Genomic DNA, 25,857 nt, shown 5'->3' on the forward strand with positions numbered 1-25,857 from the left:
GAAAGGAGATTTATAAGTTAAACCAATTTCAAACAAAAATAATTTATTTAAATTACACAGTGGAATTCCTTCATTGCACAAATCAAAGTATTAATCATGCGGATGGCTGCTGAATAATATACTTAAAAAAAAATATCTCTGTAAGGATGGGATGGGGAGCCCCAAGAAGTAAGCTACTTTAGAACTAGATACCATGTAGTTTATGCAGCCACATGAGAAATGCTTCCTGCTGCTTTGTTATTACACAGGTAGTTGGTTCTATCAGCTAAAGCCTAGTGACTTGGATTTGTTTTATGCATATTGGGTTTTGTTCTATTACTTTCCAAGAGATTGTACTCCCCTGAGTCAGCTGTGTTCATTGGTCAGAATAAATTCCAGCATCTGACACCATTTCCATTAATCACAGACAAGCCACTATACGTGAGCAAGATAATAGAAAGATAAAAAACACTATCTGGTGAATGGGAAACATTATTTATGTATGCTGTTCACTAATACAATAGAAGGTATCCAAGAGGGATTCTTTCAACTTTGCTAGACAAACAAACAAACAGGAGAAGATGGGCATCACATGAAGCACTTATTCCACGGGGAAAAAAGTGCCTGGAACCACACAGATCATGTAGTGCCTTGGCTAAGTAACACCCATCATTAGAAGGGTTATCCTACAGTCATAGCCTCCCCGTGTATTTGCAAGCAATTTTAAGATAATTTGCTACTAAACAGCTGTGAAATTAATTTTTTATTACACTGATCTCAAGCAGGACCTGCGAAGTTGAATACTTTACCCCCACACACATCTGTACATAACATTTTTAGTATTATATATCTTCCCACCCATTACAAGTATCATGGATCTAAAATACAAAGCATTTTCCTTCCAAGAATTGAGCAGTCAAGGCATTTCACTTAACCCTGTTGTATTAAGCCAGATAAGAAGCAGAGCAGTTTTCTTAAAAAAACTAGGCATAACTGTATTTGTCTAAAAACAGTTCTTGGCCTTAAGAGGAGAAAAAAAGGTAAAGTAGTATTCGGACACCCATAATCTACAAAGCAGGCAGTCACAATTTGAGTAACTTCAGCTCTCAATGCAGCACTAAAGATACCACAAAAATTCTTCTGTGTATCAACACCCAGTCCAATTAAATTAAGGCTTTGTTTCTTTGATAAAAGAAGTTAGTAGCCTGAACAACCACACAAATAAAAAGTCAAGGTTCTGGTGATGTGCAAAGGAGGCACAATAAGGATAACTGCACTGTGAAAAGGATGATCCTGCGGCAGACACCGCTGTGCGTAGAATGAAGTCCGTTTCCTACAGCATAAACTGAGGGAAACAGGCTGAACATCTACGATTCACTGTGTTCAGCAGCATTACTTACGATCCTTTTAAATCCACAGTAAGGCCCAAAATGGTGCAATCTAAACAGGATAGCATAGAAGTGATTTCTCCCTTGCCATTATCTAATATAAATCAAAATTTTGACAAAAATCTCACCTTTCTTATAAAAAATCATATAAAAATGCATTTCTAAACCAGAGGAATCAAAGTTAATTGTAAGGAGAAAGGAAGAGAGAATCCGAGCTTCATTTTATGCCTTAATCTGAGAAAAAACGCTGTCAAAAATAAGCTCAGAGCTGTAACAAGTTTTAACGTGACACCAAGTGCTTGATAACATACAAATAGCAAACAAATACAGAACTGGATTATTTTGTTTTATTCCAAGAACTAACTTCTCACTGTAATCTTTTGGAAATGTATGCCATTTGCAAGACAAGATTATCTAGGCCCCGTGCTAGATTCATTCACAGTACGCCATCGCAGCTTTAACTTCTCCTGATGTACAGCAGAGGAAGACTAGGCTTTCTGTTTTGGAAATAGAATTAAAAACAAAACCAAAACCAAACACATTTCAACCCATTTGTTTACCTCTTTAAGAGTTCAAGCAGTAAGGTGCCTATTCAGAATCATTCTAAAACGCCTCAGTTCACTCTCAAAATTGCTTAGTTCTTGTGCAGACAGTTCTGATTACACTGATCCAGGTAATCTGCTGGACAGTTTAACAAAGTTGTTTTATTTTTCATTTCCCAAAACACATTCTCGTTAGGTTTTGGAGGACTTGGGAATACCCAGGAATTATCTTCCAGAGAACTCTTTCCATAAGAATGGTGTTCCTGGAACGTTTTACCATCAACTGGAATGGGTCTCTCATCTGTCCATGCTTGCAGAGTCACTCTTTCAGATGGGATTTTCCCATCTCTCAGCAGAGGGGGAGGTACAACATTGCACAGTACTTGATCATTTTGTGAGAGTTTTTTATAGACTACCCCAGACGTCAAGTTCAACTTCGAAACATTCTTCAAGTCAACACATTGTACTGGTGCAGAAGAGGCAGCTGGAAAAAGACAATAAAACGATTTTTAAATAACAATAGGTTATTTGGTGCACCTTCCATATACTCCTAAATGTACTATGGTATGGCAGGTATGTTAAATCCAATGTTTTCAAGCTACAGGTTTGCAAACAGTCTTTTACTTTAGTAACTGCTTAACGCTGCAAACTGAAAATACTAACTTCCTCGGATTTTGCAAGATGAACCAGAGATCCTCAAATTATCATGTCTGAAATATACCCAACTCCAAGGAAACCTCCCAGTCCCCACTTCAACACAGGTAGAATAATTTGAATAATCTGAATATTTTTTTTTTTTGACAAGACAGGAATGAATACTGAAACAAAGGATTTCCATATGCTTGGAAAAATCGACCAGATTCAGAATATTGCTTAAGTAAGAACACACTTCTTCCTACTATACTGATTCTTTTAACAAGGCGTGCTCTCAGGCTGCCAAGAACCTGAAAACTCTTACAGTCCATGAAGCAGGAGGAAATGCATATTACAGGGTCCCTGTGCTCCTGTATTGTCTGACTTTTGAAAGTACAGCCACAGATTGCACTGTTCAGCCATCTGAAATTCCAGGTGAGTTTTAAACCATATTAGGAAGGGAAGGATTTTGAAACAGGATGGTATCTACCTGACGTGAAAGAGCTGCAACTTCAATAGACACCTGAAGAGACAGACAAATATATTCACGTAATGTTTTTGTAGTGTTACTTTAATGGAGTAGATAAGTGATTCCTATAGTTAAATAAACTCTTAAGTAGTTTTCTAGAATAGTTGTGAAGCTCACGTAGGAAGCATAATTTGTAACTTCGGTTCTAGGGACAAAAAGAAGAGCCAGTATCTCAGACAAAGAGTGCAACTGCAATTTGTCACTAAAAATTAAAGAATGCTACCCAATTTGCAAATGTCAGCCAAAAGCACTTTCCAGCAGCAGAGACACCATGCCTGAAAGACCCAAAATTGGATTTGGCCTCCTCGTCCTGACAAGCATAAAAAGTCATTCAAGGTCTACAGACCCTTAGAAGTTTAAAGAAAATGTAATCCACTGTAACATACTTGAAATACTACTACCTTAGCATCAGAGTTAGGAGAACTGTAGTAATTGTTAATAACCTGTACACAAATAAACAGGTTTTACACTCTGGAACGTTTACACTGAGTTACCTAACACCTTGGCAGTTTGAAGCAGCACACCTATATTCAGAATTGTGTGGCATTACAGCCCCACAAGAGAAAAGGTGTTATAATTTATTTTCAATGATCCCTTAGGTTAGAACTAGTCAAACTCCAATGTCTGCAGTATTCATATTGAAGAGTAGCCACAGCTACTCTTCAAGAAATAAGGCTTTTTTTTTTTTTTTCAGTGGCAAAACAGTTCGTCCAGAGCTAAACAGAAGAAGCCAGGTAAGTTTGCCATGGTCAAGGTTTGTTCAACTATAGCAGCAATGCAAAGAGTACGAGAGCAATCCTTGACCTGTTTTGCTGGCTATCTGGAAGTAAATTCAGGTAAGAAGATCTCTCTACAGTGTCAATTGTTGAGATACCTGAAGTAGTTTATTTAACGTATTTATTATAAGACAACTAATACTAGTCAGCAAAGCAGAAATTTGGTTTTCAATCTTAAATCCGTTCATGTTCTACCTGCTAAAAGGTACTCTCCAAGACATTGGGCAAAAAGAGAAGGCTGGGCTTCATGTGATCTATTGAAGAGGCCTTTGAAAATATAACAAAAACTCATGAGTGGAAACACGTGTAGAAGTTGCCTCCTTACATAAGTGACAGCTAAGCAGAATCTGTGTGTTAACTGATACTGTAAACATCAAACACTCAGCAAGAAATACCATGTTCCACAGACTTCGCACACCTTGAAAGATGATGAATAGTAGTTAAAGAAAAGCCCCCTCCATCCCTGATACCATATACAAACTAGTTGCTGCTATAAAGAGTGAAGGAAAACAACTAGTACTAAAAAAAACAGGAAGAGGAAGATTTAAGTCAATTCTACTCCCATTTTATATAAGCCAGTATTTTTCTACCAATACTAACACAGATATGTCTGCATTGCATTCAATGTGGCTAACAAGCAAGGTAAACAAGGAAATAAAAAATTCTAATTTCTACCAAAGCTCTCCACTCACATACTTCTGAAAATTTATTGAGGAACCTACAGAGCAAAAGGAAAAATACCTTGTTTTTCCAATCAATCGAGATTGCCTTTTATTGTTGTGGATGTACACATGCCTTAGCAACTGCAGAAATTCCGTTTGTTCACCAGGTAGAAGAGAAAGATCAGTACTTGTGTAGTGGCAAGACAGGTAACTCCGGGTTAAAAATAAAACCAGAAAGATACTACACAATTACATCAAACCCTGATAGACTTGAGGGTTAAAAACTCATTCAGTTCTTCATTTCTCCACTGAAGTTATCTGACAAATGTGTCTTAGAACTGAAGGAACACAAGCTTACCTGGTAACTATACAATCAAGTCTAGAATGAGTGTTAATAATTTATCAGCCAAGTACCAGAGAATGATCATTAATCACTGCTGGCCACAGACAAAGCCAGTCATTGACCTGGAGATAAATCCTATCATTAGGTCACTGAGCCCATCAAAGCTGTTTAGAAACAAAATATCTTGATCTTGTAGTAGATAGGGACATCCAAGACTGTCACTCCTACACCAAGTTCAGTTTCTTTGACCACCACCTCCTGTATTCTGAACACAGTAAATACCACAGCTCAAGTGAGCAGAAAGCAAAGGAAATAAACACCAAGATAAACAGACTGATTAGGTCTGGTCCCACCATAATGAGAACCTTCTTGTAAAGCAGTTGGATCAAGAGAAGCATACAAATAAAATAGAGAAAAACATCTGATGAACTGCTAACAGAGAATATTCTCCCCTAAATTGTTTGCGAGGTAGCAGCAGAAATAAAGCAGCTTTGCAACATCAGTCAGGAAATGTCATCTTGCATAGCACTATGCTAGAAAATGCAATTTTTCTGAATGCTGATGTAAAATATACAGCCATAAGGGAATTAAAGTTATTTTTAAAATGCTGAAAAATGAATACTTTATATATTCTATACAGGGAAAATAGGACTTGCATTTGAAAAGATTTTTTTTTTTAATATGAAGTAGTTGTGGTAAAAGGTCAAATGCGAGTAAACTTAACACCTCAGCCTTGTGCACATAAGCAACACTTGACTGAGAAAAAAGCCACAAGGGGAACAGAATACAGTACTGAAGAAAAAACACATCAGCAACACCTTTATGTGTGAAGTTGACCAGTATAAGACAGAAGCAGAAAATGGGTAGGCTGGAACCATAATATAACCTAGCTTATCAACTTCAATTGATGAGATTCTGATAAGATATGATAGCTAGTTTCTTTTTAAAATGGTGCAGTTTGGATCTACGATTTGTGCTTGTAAGGTCTGTTACTGCAAACACTGACTTGCCTTTCTTGGTCGGTGTTGAGTTCGTTTTCAGTTTTCGTAGAACCTCAGCTTGCACTTCAGTCACTAGCTGTAAATTAGACATTTCTCTCTTCAGATCCCAATATGCTTGTTGCACACTATCAAAAAAAAAATCCAAGTTAAATACTTGTCACCTCTAAAGCACTCCCATGCCTACTAACATTTCCAAGGCTTAACAAGCATTAACTGTTAATAAATTGTTTTTACCTGACATACGCTGACAATTTTACTAGAGTACCATAATTCAAAATGAGCTGAGCAGTACTAATAACTACCTTAAACTGAACAGCTTTTCTATATTATAATCTTTGTAAGTTACATATATATATATTATACATTAAAATATGGAAGTCTTATATTAACATACTAGATAATACTAATAATTTCAAGTTGCCCAAAAGGAAAGAAATAAGAAGCTTACTCTCCAATATTGTTATTTATCTTCCCATAAAATTAGTAGTCTCAAGGGAGTATTTTCTTAAAAGACATTAAATGAACACTAAATTGCAAGCAAGGTAGACTATTATCATTGAATGGCTTTTGATAGATGACCCCACACACCATTATATGTTATGATCCTAGTCACATTAATTGATCACAATCTTAAATACTCAAAAATCGATATTCGGGTCTTTACACCATTCATTCTGCTACAGTGAATTCAGACTAGATTCTAGAAGTCCAAACAGAGCACACATACGCACACAGGGCAAAATAATTCAGCACAGTGTTTCATATTCGAGTCATCTAATTTAAATTAATATACCGCCTTATCAGAAAGGGTTAAAATTAGAAGACCCAATTCATTCTCTGATAAGACAGCATAATTTGAGAAATGTATTTAGCAACAACAGCTCTGTGCCAATGTTGAAGTTTCAGATAATTAGCTAGTGAGAAAATGAAGAACAAAAATCAGAAAAGTTAACAGCTTTGTATTTGAAGAAGTTCTGCTTCTGTCATCTTTACCTGTAAAATTCACTTGACTCTGAACTTTTAATTGTAAAATTTTCATCTACTTAAGTTGATGTTGCAACCATCCTTTATTTATTTTTTCAAAAGTCTCAAAAATAAGATTAAACAAACTTTGGTTACATTAAAACAGAACTGTCCAATATTTACACACAGAAGTTGTGAATATAGGAACAGCTCAGCGTCTGTCCCCATCTATCCACCACTGATCTCCTACAAAGGCTGGGAGAGCTGGAGTTGTTCAGCCTGGAGAAAAGAAGGCTCCATGGAGACCTTATAGCAGCCTTCCAGTACCTAAAGGGGGCTTTTAAGAAAGATAGAGAGAGACTCTTTATCAGGGAGCGTAGCGATTGGACAAGGGGGTATATTGGCAAGAGGGTAGATTTAGGTTAGATATTTGGAATAAATTCTTTACTATGAGGGTGGTGAGGAACAGGAACAGGCAGCCCAGAGAAGCTGTGGATGCCCCATCCCGGGAGGTGTTCAAGGTCAGGCTGGACGGGACTTTGGGAGGTCTGGTGGGAGGCGCCCTTCCCATGGCAGGGGGTTGGAACGAGGTCATCTTTAAGGTCCCTTCCAACCCAAACCATTCCACAATTCTGTGATTCAGAAAGGATTTTGTAACATGAGTTTAGCTCCATTAAAAGGATCTTGCAAAGGCATGCAGCTACCAAAATTCCACTTAAATCACACAACATATTTTAATTGTTTTTGTGGATACTAGTCTAGAATCCCACTGCAAAGCCCAATTTTCAAGGAAGTTTCAACGAAAAACCAAGGATTTCATGTAGTTGGATGCTTACCCTATATTGCCCTTTAACATGTAACATAAACATTGAATATAAGAACTTATTTTTCCCCCTTTTATTTCTGTGTTCTACACAGTTTACATTCTGTATGGAAAAACAAAGCATTTTTAGCCACAAATACACCTCATTTTTTCTTCTGATACAGAACTATATTTAATCAATTGATCAGTTTTTTTTTTTTTACTATTCTAATTACCACAGTAAGAACACAAGCAGAACATATGATTTGTACATGTCTGAAACATTTACAATATTTTATTTTGCCACCAGTCCCCATCCTGAAAAGCACAATCAGAATATAATCACCTTACAAAAAAAAAAACATTACATGAGAAGATTTTAGAATCACTACAGCTTAATCTGCAGCAAAGTAGATTTGCAAAACAAAACAATTTAAAGTCAGATTTGCAGGCTGCTGACAAATGTTAAATAATTCCTTTCCAAAAACTTAACTAATTGCAAATGCCCTTGGCTTCCATAAATAGCAGGATTGCTTGCTACAATGAATGTTTCACATAGGAGTTTTCAAGTGTTCCCCTCATCCCCACACACAGATTTTTGGATGGACTGACGTATTCCAAATGCATCACACGCTCATTATGTGTATCATGTTACACTAAACACTACACTGTATATATGTTAATTCTGATGGCTGCCGCCTGAACACGACTTCTTGAAATAAATTTGCTCTGGAAGATCAAACAGAGCTGTTTTACCTTGAGATAACACCTTTTTTCAGGCGTGTAAGACTGACTACGAAGCTCCAGCAGAAACCACAAGAAAAGTGTGAGCTAGCTATCCAGTCAAGATGAAAGGTGAAAGTATAATTTGTTTATAGCGTCTACAATGTTATCATCATTATATCAGAGAACATATGAAAGAAATGTCTGTAGGGTTCTTTCAGTGACTGATTTCCTTTCCCATCTCTTCAACAGCCAAGTAAGCAAAAAGATACTGCTCTCAACAACCTGTCATTATGAAGGAGCACTCTACCCTCTTGTGGAAAATTGTGGAAGTGCATGAATTGGCATAACCATGCATAAGAGATGCAGGTATTTCATTTCTGCAAGACAAAACATTTGGGAACTTTATGCAAAAGAACAATTCATGAATGCATGAAAGACTTGAGGGATATATCTGCTATCTAATACGGTACACATACTGAACACGGGATAATATAGGACACTACCAAAAGCACAATTACTCATTATTTGAATGGCTGTAAAATAATGAACAATGCTTTCTGTTCCACTAAAACTTTTAAAGAAAATAATTTCTTTTTGCATAGGTCATGTATCCATGCCTTGATACTTAAAAAAAAAAATCCTTTAATGTCTTCTAATAGAAATATTATTATACTGCACTAAGTAAATGTACATTCTAACACTAAGCAAGAGATAGAAGCCACCAGCCAAACACAGAAACCTCCTCATATGCAAAACAAAGAAATTCCTATAGCTGAGATGAGACTTGGAAGTTCACCTACCACCTCCTCAAGTCAACGTGTTATTAAATAGTTGATTTTTAAGTCCAAGATAATTTCATTTTCTTTACAATCTGAAAATGTAAATACTTTCTTATCATTCTGGGCTTCAGGCATCGTTCTGTCTTCATAGACAAAGGGAAAGAGACGATGACTTTGCTAAATGAGTGCCCAGATTTAAAAGTAGATTATGTAGTTTGAAATAACACACTTGAGCAGGCTGCAAGAATATCTACACCCTCAAATAACTGTCTCTCAGTAAAGTAAGTATAAAACATGAAAGCCACTTGATTTTCATACCTCTGAATGTCTTGCCTTTGGAGGTGGTCTCCATTTAATGGGTTTTCATCTTGAGCCTGGTCCTGCGTAACAGAGTGAGGGGAAGAAAGAAAATGAAGAGATGAGTCCAAACCGATCTGAAAATACTGCAATGAGTTCTCATTCATATTCCTTCTTTTCACGTTCCCTTCCTACTACCTTCCTCTAGACAAAGTTATAATGAATTTGATACCAGTTACTGTGGCTTCATGAAGGCCTACTGAAACGTCAAGCAACTTGTCAGTATAAGGTACGTATAGCATCAACTACAATGCAAAACCTGAGTAAGATTACCCATATAGGAAAAAATATATACATACCTGCCTAAGATATAAAACATCTGAAAATGTTTATGAATTTAGAAAATAATCAGGGAAGCAGCATCTGGTTTTGAAACAATATTGACCTGTTAGATTAATTACCCATTAATCATATTTCTCTGTATCTCACCTGAGAATTTCCTCTCCGAAGACTTTCTTACCGCCACCCAGAGATTCAATTTCATTGTTCAAAAAACTCAGTTGCAGTATATTACTCTACATTTTAAAACTCCTACTTTTTTACTTCCTATGTTAAGCAGTTACCAGTATCAAGGAGAAATTACATTAAAAAAAAGTCCATCGTTCCTTCTATTTGTTCTTTACAACAAAAGCTGCTGGCATAAACATTAAATAGTGTCGTGTTTGGTATCTCTTAGAAACACTATTTTAGTCTTTTTTCTAGCAACATTCATTCTCACACTGAAGTCTGCAATCTTCAATTATTTCTATAAAACCACGTAAAGACATCAAAACTGCATAAAAGTTAAAGTACGCCTTCAGAATTTACAAGCTATTGAAAATATCTACAATAATTCCAGATTTAAGAGAAAACAACAACCAACAGTAATGAAAGTTAACAAAACACCTTGCCTGCCTTTCAGGTGATGTGCTTTATCCCCACCTAGTGGAACAAATGCAGAATAAACCTGACACAAGACGGTTGACATGTAAGCACATCCACATAAGCTAGGAGAGCGGCTGCAACAACTTTGTAGGGACCCATTCAGGGCTAAGAACCGAATGCTCCAACTGTATGTGCTTTGAGGGAGGCAGGAGAGTAGGACATTACTTGAGGCTAGCTCTGGTCTGGTCTCTGAATGCCCAGAAGAGGTTGGGGTGCATCTTAGTTTCATCCAAAAGGAACCCAATTCCCATACTTCAGTCTGCTCCGTAATACAAGGCACAGTAGGCAGTGATGATTAGATTTGCTTCAAAAGTACATTTCTGTAGCAACGTAAATGTGCCCATAACAAAAAGAGCCAAAGAAACATTCCCAAATTAAAACAAATCCTGTCTGTAGGCAGGATGATGGCCATGCAAGAATTATATTTCAGAGTTTTATACACCCTGAATATTGACTTAAATACTACATGAATCAAACTTTCATAATCAAAATTATTAATGACCGGAGAACCTAACATAGTCTACCTCTTGAAACTATCACATTTAAATGTTTTCAATGTTTTGTGTAACTTCAATATAACTGCAGAGTCCTAGAGATTGCCACTGTACCCTTCTATCTAAGGTAAGATGTAAAGTGGTAAACATTCACCTTTTTTTTTTTTTTAAATAACCTACTATAATGTATTTTATTACTGTTAAGCTAGTTTAATATTCCTTTTTGAGGTCCTAACCATATCTCTGTTATACCATGAGTTCCTCAAAACAGACACCTGATTTAGAAACAGCAGGTAAGGGCATCAAAAGAGGCATGGCAAGATTCTGTAAACCTGTATTTCTTCCTAAGTCCTAATGAGAAATGTATTGAAGTGGCCATATTTTTCCTGCTACATTTTCTCCAAACAATCCTTCTTCCACAGCCATTCCCTCCTCTCCCTCTGTAGCTCCTTTTCACTGTCCCCAAGATCTACAGGAGTAAACAAGGGGAGAGAAAGCAGATACTGATACTTACTTTGAACTGTATTTGCCTGTTCTGTCTCAGATCTCCCTTTCATTTTCTTAACCAAACTACCAATTCCACCCTACTAATTCCTGCTTTCTCATCCTAAATTCATCATCCAATTTCAGGCTTCACAGATCTCTGCTCAATCTCTGAGTGAATAGTTAGGGATAAGACTGAGACTCACTGAACAGTTGTACTGGTTCCCTCAACACCCTCTTTATCTACTTGCCCAACTAGTTCCGTTCTCTTTTAGTACCTTACATTTTCATGTTCTTTCTATTCCCAACATTCTTCTTCTCCCACTATGATAGTCTCTTCTAGCCTCGGCCATTCAAATCCTACTGTCTTCTCCTCTTGTTGTTTCAACTGTTTCCTGTGGATACCTCAAGGTAAGGTCCCAACTACCGGTTCCAGTTCTCACCAGTATCCTAGCTCAGCCCAGGATGTGTCTTATCACAAAAAAAAAAAAAAAAAAAAAAAAAAATGCTTTTCTGACAGGCTTCATGCCACTATGCTAAAGTGTTAGAACTCCTTAAACAAAGTTCATAATCTTTTCACACAAGCATTCCATTGTTGCTAAAAAAAAAAAGACCATGTTTGGCTCAAACTTTCAAAAAAGTTCAGCCTGAGACAAATACCAACATAAGCCACTTTGATCGGAATGGTGACTTTAAAGAAACAGTAAAGCTTTATTTTCTGTTGTTCTGTTGATAACATCTGGGTAATCTTGCCTATGTACGTGCACTATTTCCAGAAGTAAGCCAGCCTATGGCAATATTCAAGGTTAATTTTACTAAGATGTTCATCTTGCAACCAATTACTTTTTGTATCCATTTCTTCACCCTTTATTTTGCTTGGACAAGGGATTTAAAATAATGTTCTAACAAAGTCAAATCTATTAATACAAAAAAATCCTTAAAAATGAAGGTACCTTCTGCTTAGATTTTTGCAATTCCTTTCTGAGACTACTGCACTCTTGCTTGAGGTTTTCTAGATCCTGTTCCAGACTATGCACTTTCAGGTCACTGTTCAGCTTCTCTATTTCCCAACTGGACTGATTACAATTCAGATTTCTCATAACTGTAAAAAAGACAAGACAATCAGATGTCAGTCCCCGTTCAAAAAAATATAACTCCTATAATACATACAGTTTCACCTCAAGCAGTCTATGCTCTACAGAAACTTTATTCTGTACTTTCTGAATAAACTGCAGCCCATGGTAACAGAAACAGTAACACTGGTCAAGTCGTAGGCAGAGGAATAATCCATTTTTCTGAGTTTAAAGTAGAGTCCTCCTTTCCAGAACTGCACTGGAGACTTTAAGTAACAAAAAGAGGAAGTAACATAAAAAAAACCACTGGAAATACAAAAATCAGTTAATGGCAAAAACCCATAGCATATTACTGACTTGCACACTTCGAAAACATGAGCCATTTCCCCTCAGGTTTGTATCATTGCACAGTTGAACTTTCTTTTTCCCCAAGTTTGTATATCAAGAAGTTCCAAGCAGAAAAACAAAAGAAAAAGACTTCGGTAACTTATATTTTTTCTTTTTTCTGTCTAATGAAAAAGTCTAGATCATGTGATCACTATTAAGAAGCAACCTAATCTCATCAGTTGTAGGAGGCTAGTTAGAGGACAAGAAAAAGAACGAGACAGGAAAAAACTCCCCAGTCTTCAATGACATGGTGCACTCACTTCCAGATCTATTGATTTATACAAGCTTAAGTTACACTCATGTTTCTTAAACAAGGCACTCAGAGCCCACTTAGGAATAAAACTGATTACCCAACAAGGCTTCAATCATCACATTTTCAAAGCTCTCTTTATAAACTCTGCACTCCATATCTCCTTAAACCATTACGTCCTCAACAATTGCTATTATAACATGCAGTTTGCTCCTCTAGGTTTAAAAACATTGTGTGATGGAAGTACCACATCACATGCTTCAGGCTCTCTTGGAAAGTAATGCAATTCAAGCATAGCATTGCTTATACGAACCTTTCAAATGACTGCGTTTGTACAGAATCTGAAGTCCAGTCCACAGATTTAAACATACAGACAGCATTTTCTTGTAAAAGTACAAAAATAAAGATCTTGTTTCCCCATTTTTTATTTTACATACCCATTTTTTTTTCCTGTCACATCCCAACAGCAAGACAAAGCACTATACCAGATAATCTACAGGTATCAGAAGAAGTGGTATCGACTGTGTTGTATTTGATACTTGAACTAGTAGGTCCCTGCCTTACTCCGATGAAAAGCTGGTGAGGTCTAGAGATGTATATTGCTTGCCTATTAAAACTGTCAAGTTGTGCACATTTCTCAAATGATTAAAATAAACTGCAATGGAAGAACACAACTGCCTCAGATCTTTACCATGGAGCTCCTTGCCTCTGATAATATAACATGCCTATCACCATAGACAACACAAACTCGAAGTACCTCACTACAGTACTCACCTCTCTTACCTAGCCGCTATATACAATTAAAACTCTTAATGCCCTGAGTTCATCATATAACCACTAAAAGTAGTCAGCATATATTAAGATGTAACCAAATGCATACCTTGTTGAGTTTCCACTTCAGTTTTTAGTTGCAAAAGCTCTACTTCTTTAGACTGCAGCTGTTCATTCAAGGCTTTCAAGGATTCTGCAGTTTCTCTTGTCTGTTTTCCAAGAGAGAAGAAAAAATAAAAACCTTGTGAAAATTTGCTTCTATCACATCTTACTAGTAATTTTTTTTTTCTAAATACAATTCATTTTTTTTCTAAATACTAGGAAAATACTGCTTTGATTTTTTTTTAAACCATTAGCCTACCCCTATAAGAAAATTAAGATACTTAGAACTATTGTCATTCCTACATAAAGTATCACCATGTACTTGGAAAACCTAAAGGAGTGATAAAACAAATACCCCAGATCCTCAGCAATTAAAAATTCATTCTACAATAAACTAACTATAGTGTACTTAAATAAAGTGTTTAAGTCATTGCTTTAAAAGACCTACTATTTTATCCAGTTTGCTTTTCAGATTATCTCGGTCGATGCAGGCCTCCCGATAGGCTTGGTATGCCTTATTTACTTGTTCACGGCCAACTGAACTGCGTTCTTCCTCCAGTCGGGAGCCAAGCAGCTGCAAGTTAGAGACAAGAAAAGACATGAGAAACACGTTCTGTATCTTATAGTGAGAACTTTTCTTTTTTTCTTTTAAGTTTTGAAAAAAGTTAATGAAATACATTGATATGGACCAAAATTTTACAGAAGTACAACAAAGGCCATCTATGAATTCTGGAATCTCTAACCGTACTTAGTACTTGCTAGCCTTCTGCTATGAGTATTTAAAAAAAACACATCCACGAGTCATGATTACTTACAGTAACAATTCCTTAAACAAATTTTTTAATTTTTTCCAAGTTCTAGAGATGGAAAAACTCCAAGTTCTACTTTTTGGAAAAAAAGGTTTACGTATTTGTATGCTTAACATACAAAAATTCTGAGCAAACTAAACATTTATAGTGACTCATAACATGAATACTGTATTTTTTCCCCTGGTGTATTCCTATGAGAAAAGCCAAAGCAGAATTATTTTAAAAATACCTCTATTAACTTCCAGGTCACCACTGTCTCATTGCCTGCTAAGGCAAAAAAACAAGCAAGGGGGAATAAGCACTACCAATGAGATTGCTCCCTTCTTTCTTACAGAGTAAAAGCGTATTTGGTAAGACAGCAAGAAGCCTTACAGACCTCAAATTACAACTGTTCACATAGAAAGTTCTTGTTTTGACTAAGTACCACACTATGTTTTTCGTTCTTTTTATTCTTCACACTTGCTATAAAAGAATTGAGACATTTGAAAGCATTCAGCGTACGTAATGCAGATCCCTGACAGATTTGTAAGTATTTTTTTTTTAAATTAGGACCTGTACAAAAAGAATACAAAAATCAAAGCATTGACTGAATATAGCTACTACGAATATCTCCTATTCTAGGTATTAATTTGAAAGAAAGTACGAGAAATCTTATTTTTATGGCTTGCTATCTCTGCCCTTTGCTTTTGTACTGATCTTCAAAGTATGTGTATTACTTATTAAAAGTTTTGTCCTTTACATTTCCCCCCCACCCCCCAAAAACGTTTTTACTTCCAAATAGAGGCATTCAGATAGAACATAAGCCTTACCAAACTTCCTGACTTTCCATGCACTTTGAAATTTACAACTTTGAAAAGGTAACAACCCACGTGTTTCTTGGTGAAGTCGATAAGTTAACTTCTTTCTTACCTTCTCCTCTAAGATTCTCACTCTTTTCTTTAAAACAGAGTTCTCCTTCTCTGTCTCCTTTAGCCGCTTCTTGATGTCTTCATATGCGGTGACAAGGGCAAAGTGGCATGCAACAGACTCATCTCCACTGTAAGCTGAAACAGGAATCTCCCCATCTCTCTTATGACTGTTGTCTGCTTTCTCATGGTTCAAAATGCAGATGTCATCCTCTATCAGCTCCTCCATGTCAGCTGTTTAAACAGATAGATGCGAGTCAAATTTTTGCAAAGACAAGTTCATCAAGAGTCTCAAGTCTGAAAACCTTCCAAAGTAACACTGGAAGATGTTTCTGCTTAAGTATGACAACAAGACTGAATATCTGGGAAACATCTTTATCTTGCAGAAAATCTTGAAACCCATCTTACATTTAAGATATGCGTGTTAGAAAAAAAAAAGATGTTACTTGTTAAAAATATTTTGAGTATGCATCAGATTTCTGAGCCCCCAAATTCTTTTTTATTAAGGTTTAACACCATCCTATAACCTTTGGCTGGTATGAAATATTTAAACATGACAGACACATCTCACTAGGGTTTTTTCAATTCCGCACTGAACTATAGTAAGAGAGATTACAGTTATGAGAAAGTGACTAACTACAATGTTTCCTGAGCACAAGCACACAAAAAGAAAGGCATTTAATTTGATTCATTCTTGAATGCAAATATTTCTACATTTCCCAAACTTTTAAATGGAACCTTAACACTAGGATTAATCCTTAAAAAGCCTACACTGTTAGCTACTCTCTAGTCACAGTAGAAAACATCCTGCCAAACAACTAGTCACTCTTAACTGCAGATAAGATGCAAACGAAAACATACCTCACAACATGATCTGTCTCAACATGCATGTAGAAAACTGACAATAATCTGACCATAAGGAGAGTATCACCATCACTAGGCAAATCCACCTGAATGACAAATGCAAAGTAATGATTGCATTCAGCTTTCATTGCCAACACATTGTTTAGGTTGAGCAAAATACTCAACAAGAAGCTAGTGCATTTTCTTATCGTGCTCTCCATTATCTTTTCTGTAACTCCAGGCCTTGAACAAGAAGCCCCAACAGCATTTTCCTTCACATGACTAGTTATCACAAACAAGTTCCGGGTCACTCACATGGATTTAGTTATGAAGATCAAGATTCGTCGTCTTTATGTGCAATACTAACATACAGTATTTGAAAACGTTTCCCCCCACCCTCAAACTACTGATGTTACTAGTAACAGAAATAATCTCGCCCCCCCCCCCCCCCCCCCCCCCAATCCTGCCGTTCCTGATGATTAGATAGCAAACCAACAGAAACACTGGAATGAAAGAAATGAATGTAACAAAGACAGCTTGTATTGAACGAAAAAGTTTTTTCGATGGAGAACTGACCTGATCAGCAGAACTCTGCAGGACAGATGTGGACTGCCGGGCAGGGAAAAACCCACACCCACAACTGCTGCCTCTGTTGTGTATTTGCCATTTCAGTTACTAGAATTCCTTCTTAGACTGGGATATTTGTTCAGCAATACTAAGAGGTAAAGGGATCAACTGCCTTCGACCTTTCATCTATGTGGTCAAATTCACTCTGCTGTTTCTAGCGATGGAAAAGCTGTGTGGACTGCAGCTTTATGAAGAGCTCTATAGCCCAGACACAGCTGAACAACGGTGATGTTATCACATTTGTCTCAAGTTGCTCCAAGCCAGACAGACAACATGATAAAAGCTGTGACAGCTTGCTTATACTAAATAGGCAGTGATAGAGTCGCAGCAGTAAGAAAACTATGCACAAATCAAGGCTGAAATTCCTCCAGTGGTTATCCTTCAGGAAGTAAACAGATGCACTGTACACTGTATTACGTATTCTAGATTAAAAAAAAAAAAGCTTCCCTTGCCTGTCATTCCACCTCATGCTTACATACAAAGACCCTTGCAAAGGAAGTTTGCTTCCTTCTCCTGGTAAGAATTTTAAAGCTCCATGTACAAGGTGACATTGACCAAAAGCACTGTCATTCAAACGGCATTACCTGATCGAAGGAATCGCTTACTGCCTTTATGACCTCCCAGAAGAGGAAGGCCTTCCAAATAAGGACTCCATATGCACAAATATTTTTATAAATTTGACTACACCCTTAAACTGCACCCACTAAGAGGACTAGTTACACTTCCTGGATTTTACATAACAGCTGTCAGCTAGCCTACAGTGTTATTGAACTCTGGACTTCTGATACTGTTCTCTAAAGCAGCACATAAGGATGCTATTTACAACGCAAACAATCAGCCTCCATGTAATTCAGAAGGGCTTTTAATATATATTTTTCTACATTTCAATGCACAAGTTTAACACTTCAGGCATACACTCTAGTACATGTTTTCTGAGTAATCGTACTGCACACCAAGAGAAGGCAAATAGCCTACCAAACAGGAGCCTGCTTCTCCTGAGAGACAGGTGCCCCACTTCAGACAGTTCTCTGCACATCCCCTGAAAGAAGGAGATCTGATGATGACACATTTTGGAGGGGACAGTGGCAACAGAGAGTGTGCACGCTTAAATGCAGAAAGGGGGATATTCAGAAAGACCGGCCAGATTTTTTAATTGCTGGCTTCAATAAATAAAAAGAAATTCTTATCATGAAACATGCTTCTCTCGACTGGAATCTCAACAGCTTCAGCCAAGAATGAAAACTCACCAGGATATTCACATTGTATGTACTTCAATAGAGATAGTGAAAAATAAAAGTGAAATACCGCATGCTGTTTTTTACCGCTACAGCCACACAGAAGTGCAGCCGTTCCAGCTTTACAGGAAACGCAGTTCAAGCCACCACTGCAGCCAGGCCCAACATGAAAACAAAACTGAGACTTTGGACTGATGTCGCTTGCAAGGAAGTAGATGGTTACATAAATGCCACCGAACACCAATTTACTCAGAATTTCAGAGCATCACATGGAGGAAAAAAAATAATAAAATTTTTACATTACTGCAAATTTGGCGTAACATCACTTAAAGAAAGCTACAGCGCAGATATTTCATAAAAACAATAGGCTTCTGATATTTGGAGATCTCCCCCTGCATCTAAAAGGACATTTCTGGTTTTGGAAAGAGCACTGCTCTCAAAACTGAAAGCATCCATTCCTCATAGAATAAACAAACCATTCGGACTGCTAAGAGATTTCATCATGCTATCGCCAGTCATAATCTGAAAGGAAGTCTTCACCTATTTCACTCTAAACAGCTCCCCATTTTTCTCATAATAATGCTCTCTACCGTCTAGTTTTATAAAACTGCAAAAATTGCACCAAATTTATAGAAGCAAGAAATAAAGAAAAATGTATTTATCAAATCTAAGGTATGAATTCATACAACATAATTTTAATAATTAACTTTATAAGTAAAGATCACTGTTGTCTGTGCTTACTAAATATTCCTTATTACATGTTTCAAAAGGTTTCAAATCTCACAACCCGTGCAACTATATAACACAAATGTCTAAGGAAAAAAGGTGCTATGACTTCTCTGCTGGATGACTCAACGATGACCCAAAGGTAAGTTACAATACACACATCACCAACTGCAGGATACTTTATACCAGCACAGGGAAGAACTTGCAACAGAAAATTAGAGAGGCATTGCTGAATTTATCTAAATAAAACAACACAACCTAAAAAAAAGGAAAAAGCCAGAAAAGTGCATCTCTATGCTGCAAAAACCTTTCTGAATTATTAAAAAAAACAAAAACAACCAACCACAAAACAAAACAAAACCACCATCAAACCCAAAGTAATTTCTCCTGCACCTGCTAAGCTGGTATTAAAAGGCCAATAGGAGACGTAAGCTCATACAAGAATAAAACCTGGCTGTTAAACAGTAAGATCAGCAGTTCTATAAAGGTTACTGTGAAACACAGTTTACCCAGATCTTTGCTGTGTTGTCAGGAAAAAATATAAAAACAAGAGATAGCATGCTCACAAATACTTTTCTTCACAGGAAGCTTTGTTAAGATATTTAAACAATGGAGAGAAACCCTTAAAAGACAAGGCTTCAAAAAAATGGGATTGTGTCTCTAAGAAATCCCTGACAACAGCTGCAGCTTTCAATTCTACTGTTTAAGGATAGGAATCAAAATTTAGTTTCTCCACTGTTATATTACGTCATTTAAAAAAAAAACAGAACTGCAAAGGGCAATCAAAGAAGTGCCCTCTGAGAGGATACGTGTATTAGGTTATTCCACAAGTCAGGACTCTTCAAATCCAGCACAAGGGCTTGCCGAGTCCAGCCACAGGCCTGTCTGTCTTTTACTCCAGTTGGCTTCCCCAGCTGGGAGCTGCACATGTGCTCGGCTGCAAATGCCACACAGCCGTCACTCTAAAAGCACCTGGGTGAACATGGATCTCTGATAACCAGTTAACATGAAAGCTTTCCCACTAAAACATTTATACTAATATGCAGACAAGTTATTAATGTTTCAAAATAGAATTAGTGTCCATCTCAGCCTACCTAAAGCAAGTTTACAATCCCAATTGCCGCACATCCCATCATAAGGAAGGTCTGTGACAAAGAGGCACGTTACATTTATAATATTTTTAGAGTGAACTGCACATTAAACGGCCTATTAAAAAGGGCTCTAATCTTTATTTCCCCAAATAAAAACATTAAATGAATACCAGTATCAGCACTTGTATGAAATAATTCATGTTCTCCAAAAGGAAACATAGGATAGGATGTAGCAGTAAGTTCTAGCAGAAGTAATTATGTCCTCTGCTTACAAGCATATGAGTTTGAATAGATGGCACACAAGCTTTCTTTCACGTACTGCAGAAAAGAATGGTTTCCAGAAATCACTTCTGTTGTTCATTGACGCCTAATGCAAGTTATAGAACAGCTTTAGGATTTAATATATTAAATATAATGCTTGGCAGAACCATAGCTTTTCTCTTCAGAGAGCTTTACAAATATTAGTCATTAACACCATGGGAGGTGGTTAAATATAAAACACATTTTACATATGAGGAACACAGTTTAAATGAATTCCAGGATGCAAAGGCTCTAATAGCAAACAGACTCCTGCACAAACAGATTTCTGTAGTTTGAAACCCTAATCTTTCACTTGGATCAGCAGGAAAGACGGTAAAAGCAGGATTACATGCAATTCTTCACAGTATAAAGCAGATTCCCATTTTGACCCTTCTTGTGCTCTGAGGGAGAACAGAACGGTTTTTGAAATATTTCCAAATGTCAAATGCAAATCACTTCAAGATGGTGTTTTCCTGATTTTTTTTTTTCCCTAGGCTACTGAGAGTCTGAACCATTTTACTTTGTTTACCTCTCAGACTCGAGGGGTTTGACTTCACAGTGGTAGTATGAACAGGCTCCCAGTGTTAGTACAAAGTACGATTTCTGTACTGGTTTACCTCGCCTTATGTAGGGCATGTACATGCACGTAGGCATAAAATAAAACATTAAATTCAACAAATATATTTGACCCACAGAAACGAGTATGTTGTTGCCCCCACTTTAATTTCAGGATAGTTCAGAGGTTAGAAAGATACTCCAGCACAGCAGCAAAAAATAATAGAAATAAATAAAATACAGAATTCCTGCAGCTAACATCAAAAACCCCACACAGCGCAAGGCACACGGTACTTAAGCAAGACATTCCAAAGCATTTGTCATTTTGCATCTCTCAGATCTCAAGTTTTTTGTGATTCCAGCCCTCAATGGTCTGTTCTACAGAAACCTTCCTTTGTAAAAACAGATAGTGGCTTCCTTTTTAGAACAAAAACTCTGCCTACACACGTCCCAGTCGCTGTTAGCTTTGGCTACTGCTTGTCCTTCAGCAATGTCCACAACCCTCCCTAGGAATCGCTGCTTACAAGGACACAGCTCTGCAGTTTTAATATACTCACTGATCTTCAAAACAAAGTCAGCTAAATCAGAACTTCCAATTACTTTGTTTTGCTGCCTCCAGCGCTGCAAATCGCTTTGTCCCTAATCACTTTCCCTGACATCCATAAGAAAAGGAGAAGAAAGAGGCGTTGTAACCAATCAAATATTGTTCTCCAATATTTGAAGCCACTGTGTCATGTAATCCTGTTTATTAAACTATCGGATTTAATCCTGAAACTCATTAGAAGCAATAACGCCAAAAAAAACACAGGAAGGAGCAATGTGTGTTCTGGCTGTTAGATCTTTCTAACATCAAACAAGTTTATTCAAAGGTTCCTGAGAGAATCATATGCTCTTGTGCTAATATTATGTTATTTTAATAGACACTTCCCATTTCAAAATGTTTATAAAGAACAACAACAACAACATTTAGGAAAACTAAGAGGGTTGCCTTCTTGTCGTTGTTTGGTTTATTTCTTTTTCTTTCTGAAAACAACATCTTTTGTATAACATACAATAGGTCCTACCTCCTAGTTCTAAGTTTCCTCCCACTTAATTCAACTGCCATATTAAATCATGCTCAGTAAGTTCACAGGTTTAGTGACAAGGTATTGTAAAAGCCTTGTGTAACTGCATTAACTGTTAATTCAACTAGAAACACCTCACCTGTTGCAGCTATTAAAAGACAAGTTAAACTGATTTGCGCTGATAGCCCGTGGTCATCCTGTAACTCATTAACATTCAGGTTTACATCTCGTCATTTCAAACAAACCCAATCATTTGAACACAAGTTTCTGTAAGCAATTTGTAAGTGGATTCAACTTTCAACATTCAAGTTATTCATTTTTCACTCCCCTTCACAAACGTCATTTCTTCTCCCCAAATGTGTTGTCAAAATTTAGGAGCATCACCCATTTTGTATACTAAGCGCACCACATACCTATTAATTACATGATTACACACATGACTGCACAATTAGCTGACAGCAAGTTGAACGTGAGTCAGCAGCGTGCCCTGGCAGCCAAAAGGGCCAACCGTACCCTGGGTGCGTCAGGCACGGCACTGCCGGCTGGGCGAGGGAAGGGATTGTCCCACTCTGCTCTGGTGTGGCCTCAGCTCGAGCACTGTGTATGGTTTTGGGCACCACAGTATAAGAAGGATGTAAAACTGTTAGAGAGCCTCCAAAGGAGGGCAACAAAGGTGGTGAAGGGTCTAGGGGGCAAGATATATGAGGAGCGGCTGAGGTCCTTTGGTTTGCTCAGCCCAGAGCAGAGCAGGCTGAGGGCAGGCCTCATGGCGGCCTGCAGCTCCCTCACGAGGGGAGCGGAGGGGCAGGCGCTGAGCTCTGCTCTCTGGGGACAGCGACAGGACCCGAGGGGACGGCATGGAGCTGGGACAGGGGAGGGTCAGGCTGGGTGTTAGGGAAAGGGTCTGCACCCAGAGGGTGGTCAGGCACTGCAACAGGCTGCCCAGGGCAGTGGTCACGGCACTGAGCCTGCCGGAGTTCAAGGAGCATTTGGACAATCGTCTCAGACACATGGTCTGATTCTTGGGTGGTCTTGTGTGGAGCCAGGGGTTGGACTCCATGTCCATGTCGCTTGTGGGTCGCAACTCCAAATTTTCTATGACACACGGTATTTTTAATGAATCTAATTACAGTACAGCACCTAACAAAAATATAAGATGGGTTGATTCTGAATAAATCGCCTTTGGATAGGGTCTCTAAACCCACCAGCGACTTTCAGCATGCTAGTTACTAGCCTGACTCTACTATTAGTTCCAACTTTGCCATTTTAAGAAATGCAATCTCGCTGCCACTCTGTTTTATTGAATATGGACCCCTTTATCTGGGCTTCCTCTGTTTAAAGAACACGTAACAAAAGGCAACCCCCCACTGTGTTTTATCCCATTTCCCTCAGCCTTTTCATGCATTTTCAGCCTAAAGAAATCAGATACCAATAGCATGTACAGCAATAGGTCTGCACTTTTTCAAGTTATCATGGAATCATAAAATGGTTTGGGTTGGAAAGGACCTTAAAGATGACCTCGTTCCAACCCCCTGCCATGGGCAGGGACACCTCCCACCAGACCAGGTTGCCCAAAGCCCCATCCATCCTGGCCCTGAATGCCTCCAGGGATGGGGCACCCACAGCTTCTCAGGGCAACCTGTGCCAGTGCCTCACCACCCTCATAGCAAAGAATTTCTTCCTCATATCAGATCTAAACCAGCCCCCTTTTAACTTAAAGCCATTACCATTTGTCCTATCCCTACACCTCCTGAGAGAGTCCCTCCCCAGCTTTCCTGCAGGCCCCCTTTAGGCACTGGAAGGCCGCTATAAGGTCTCCTTGGAGCCTTCTCTTCTCCAGGCTGAACAACCCCAACTCCCTCAGCCTGTCTTCGTAGGAGAGGTTAGTTTTCACTTTCCTAAACACCCATTCATTCAATTAATGCTTTCCAGTCATAATGCTTCTACTAATATCATAAGAACAAATACTACTGGATTTGCAACTTCATGTAACAGTTTTTCTAACACTGTGAGATGAATTTATTGTTCTTCCACTCTTAGTATACTAAATGCAGTTTGTTCATGCATTTGACCTGGTCATTCTCACACTTTCCCTACCCTTTAATAATCATACGGAAAATAGAGACATGCTGAAAAACAAATAAGAATATTTGCTGAAATTCTGGCCAGCCTAAAATCTTATCTATTATCCATTTTTGCTGCACAAAGGTGTCACTTTATCCCCTTTCCTTAAGAATTCTCTAAAACATTACCTAGCTTGAATCCTTGTCAATCATCACTTTATACTTTTCCCAACTCCACATTACAGCATACAAGGACTGAAAAAAAGCAGTTTTAGGAAAAATGTGTTAATTCTTTTTTTTTGGGGGGGGGGGGGGGGGGGAGGACAGGGTGTGCTTAAAACCCTCACAGAATCTGTTCTAGAGTTCACTGTAAGTGTTTAGTGTCTCTCCTGACCAAAACAATCAAAAGTTTTCTGCATGTATCAGACTCAAGCTTTCCAATAAAAATAACTGACTTCACTCGCATATCAGTACATCAAAAATTGTGCTCAGATTACCCAAAAATGGCGTAATAACTTCCTACCCAAATTACAGCAGGATCATATGATTAACATTTATTTCTATCCTGAGTTCTTTTATTACTAACCATTATTTGAGGAACTAAATGTAGAAGTAATTTAGATTTGTTTTGGTTTCTAAGCTAAAAATTCCAGGATACACATGCTGACAGATAACCGGTAATAAGAGCTGTAGCAGCATTTCATTAGACACTGACATCCAGGAAATTAAATGTTTCCCACAGTCAACAGGCAACTCTATCTCGGAAGAGCATCTGACCCTTGCAGCCCATGGCAGACTTGCCTGTTACGACAATGATTCTTCCCTCACTCTGCTTTTTCAAGTGCTGGCTTCCAGTATGCTGATTTTACTGCATGCACAGTGTAAGGCAGAAAGGAAATTAGGGGATTCTCCAAGAAATGCAAAGCTCCCAGGACCACTCAGTGGCACAGTTCACAGCCCAAGCTGCTCACACTTGTAAGTTACTGGATGACTGATTTATTTAAGGACATCAAACTCCCTGCCAGGTGAAACACAAGGATTTAAAAACGTAATTTCTGCGCAGTTTTCGGTATCAGCATCATGACAGTACCGCAACACTCATCCCCACTTCCTCCTTCCCGTGCAACACGGCCTGCAACACCTGTATTCCAGCCGGCTCTCGCGTTTCATCCCGCTTCCGTTCCCAATCTCACACCAAAGCTCTCAGTTTGTTCATTTCCTTTGCCAGATTGCCCTCCACCAACGCACAAATCGCGGCTGTAAGATCTCACCCAGGCTGCTGGCCGCTTTTTGGCTCCCTTTATTGCCTGAGCCCGGCTCCTCAGCAGCACTTCAACCCGTGCTGGCTCTGGGGGCTAACCCCTCCCCCGGTCACACCCTGCACAGCAGAAGCCGGCCGGGCCCTGCCCCAAGCCCGTGCCCCCCACCCCTGTACCCGCAGAGCCCCCATCGAGCGGCGGCTCCGCTGCACCGACCTCTGCGGGCCCGGCTCGGGCCTGGCGCCTCGCTAACGGGCGGTGGCCTCGGCGGCGGGGCGGTGCCGGCCGTCGCGGTCCCCGCTCGGGCTCCCGTGGGCTCCCATCGCCCCCCCCCGGCTCGGCCCGGCCCGGCCCGGCCGTGATCCCGGCCCCGGCCCCGGCAGCCTCCGCCGCGCCGGGAAGTCCCGGCCCCGCCC

General features: G+C 38.6%; 1 protein-coding gene across 2 annotated transcripts; it reads right to left on the reverse strand.

The window, feature by feature from the left end:
• Positions 1-458: 458 nt before the first annotated feature.
• AZI2 (5-azacytidine induced 2) lies at positions 459-25,857 on the reverse strand. Of its 2 annotated transcripts, XM_048076070.2 has the most exons (9): positions 25,658-25,777; positions 16,540-16,628; positions 15,683-15,912; positions 14,413-14,538; positions 13,972-14,071; positions 12,335-12,483; positions 9,442-9,503; positions 5,863-5,978; positions 459-2,393 (listed from the first exon to the last, which is right to left on the reverse strand). In XM_048076070.2, the coding sequence occupies exons 3-9, from the start codon at positions 15,905-15,907 to the stop codon at positions 2,002-2,004; spliced, it is 1,170 nt and encodes a 389-aa protein (XP_047932027.1). In that variant the 5' UTR covers positions 15,908-15,912; positions 16,540-16,628; positions 25,658-25,777; the 3' UTR covers positions 459-2,001. The 2 variants fall into 2 exon arrangements, with proteins under 2 accessions (XP_047932027.1, XP_047932026.1); XM_048076069.2 differs by lacking the exon at positions 16,540-16,628 and having other exon boundaries at positions 25,658-25,857.

Source organism: Anser cygnoides, chromosome 2 (assembly GCF_040182565.1).
Source record: "Anser cygnoides isolate HZ-2024a breed goose chromosome 2, Taihu_goose_T2T_genome, whole genome shotgun sequence".
In the NCBI taxonomy this organism is placed as follows: domain Eukaryota; kingdom Metazoa; phylum Chordata; class Aves; order Anseriformes; family Anatidae; genus Anser; species Anser cygnoides.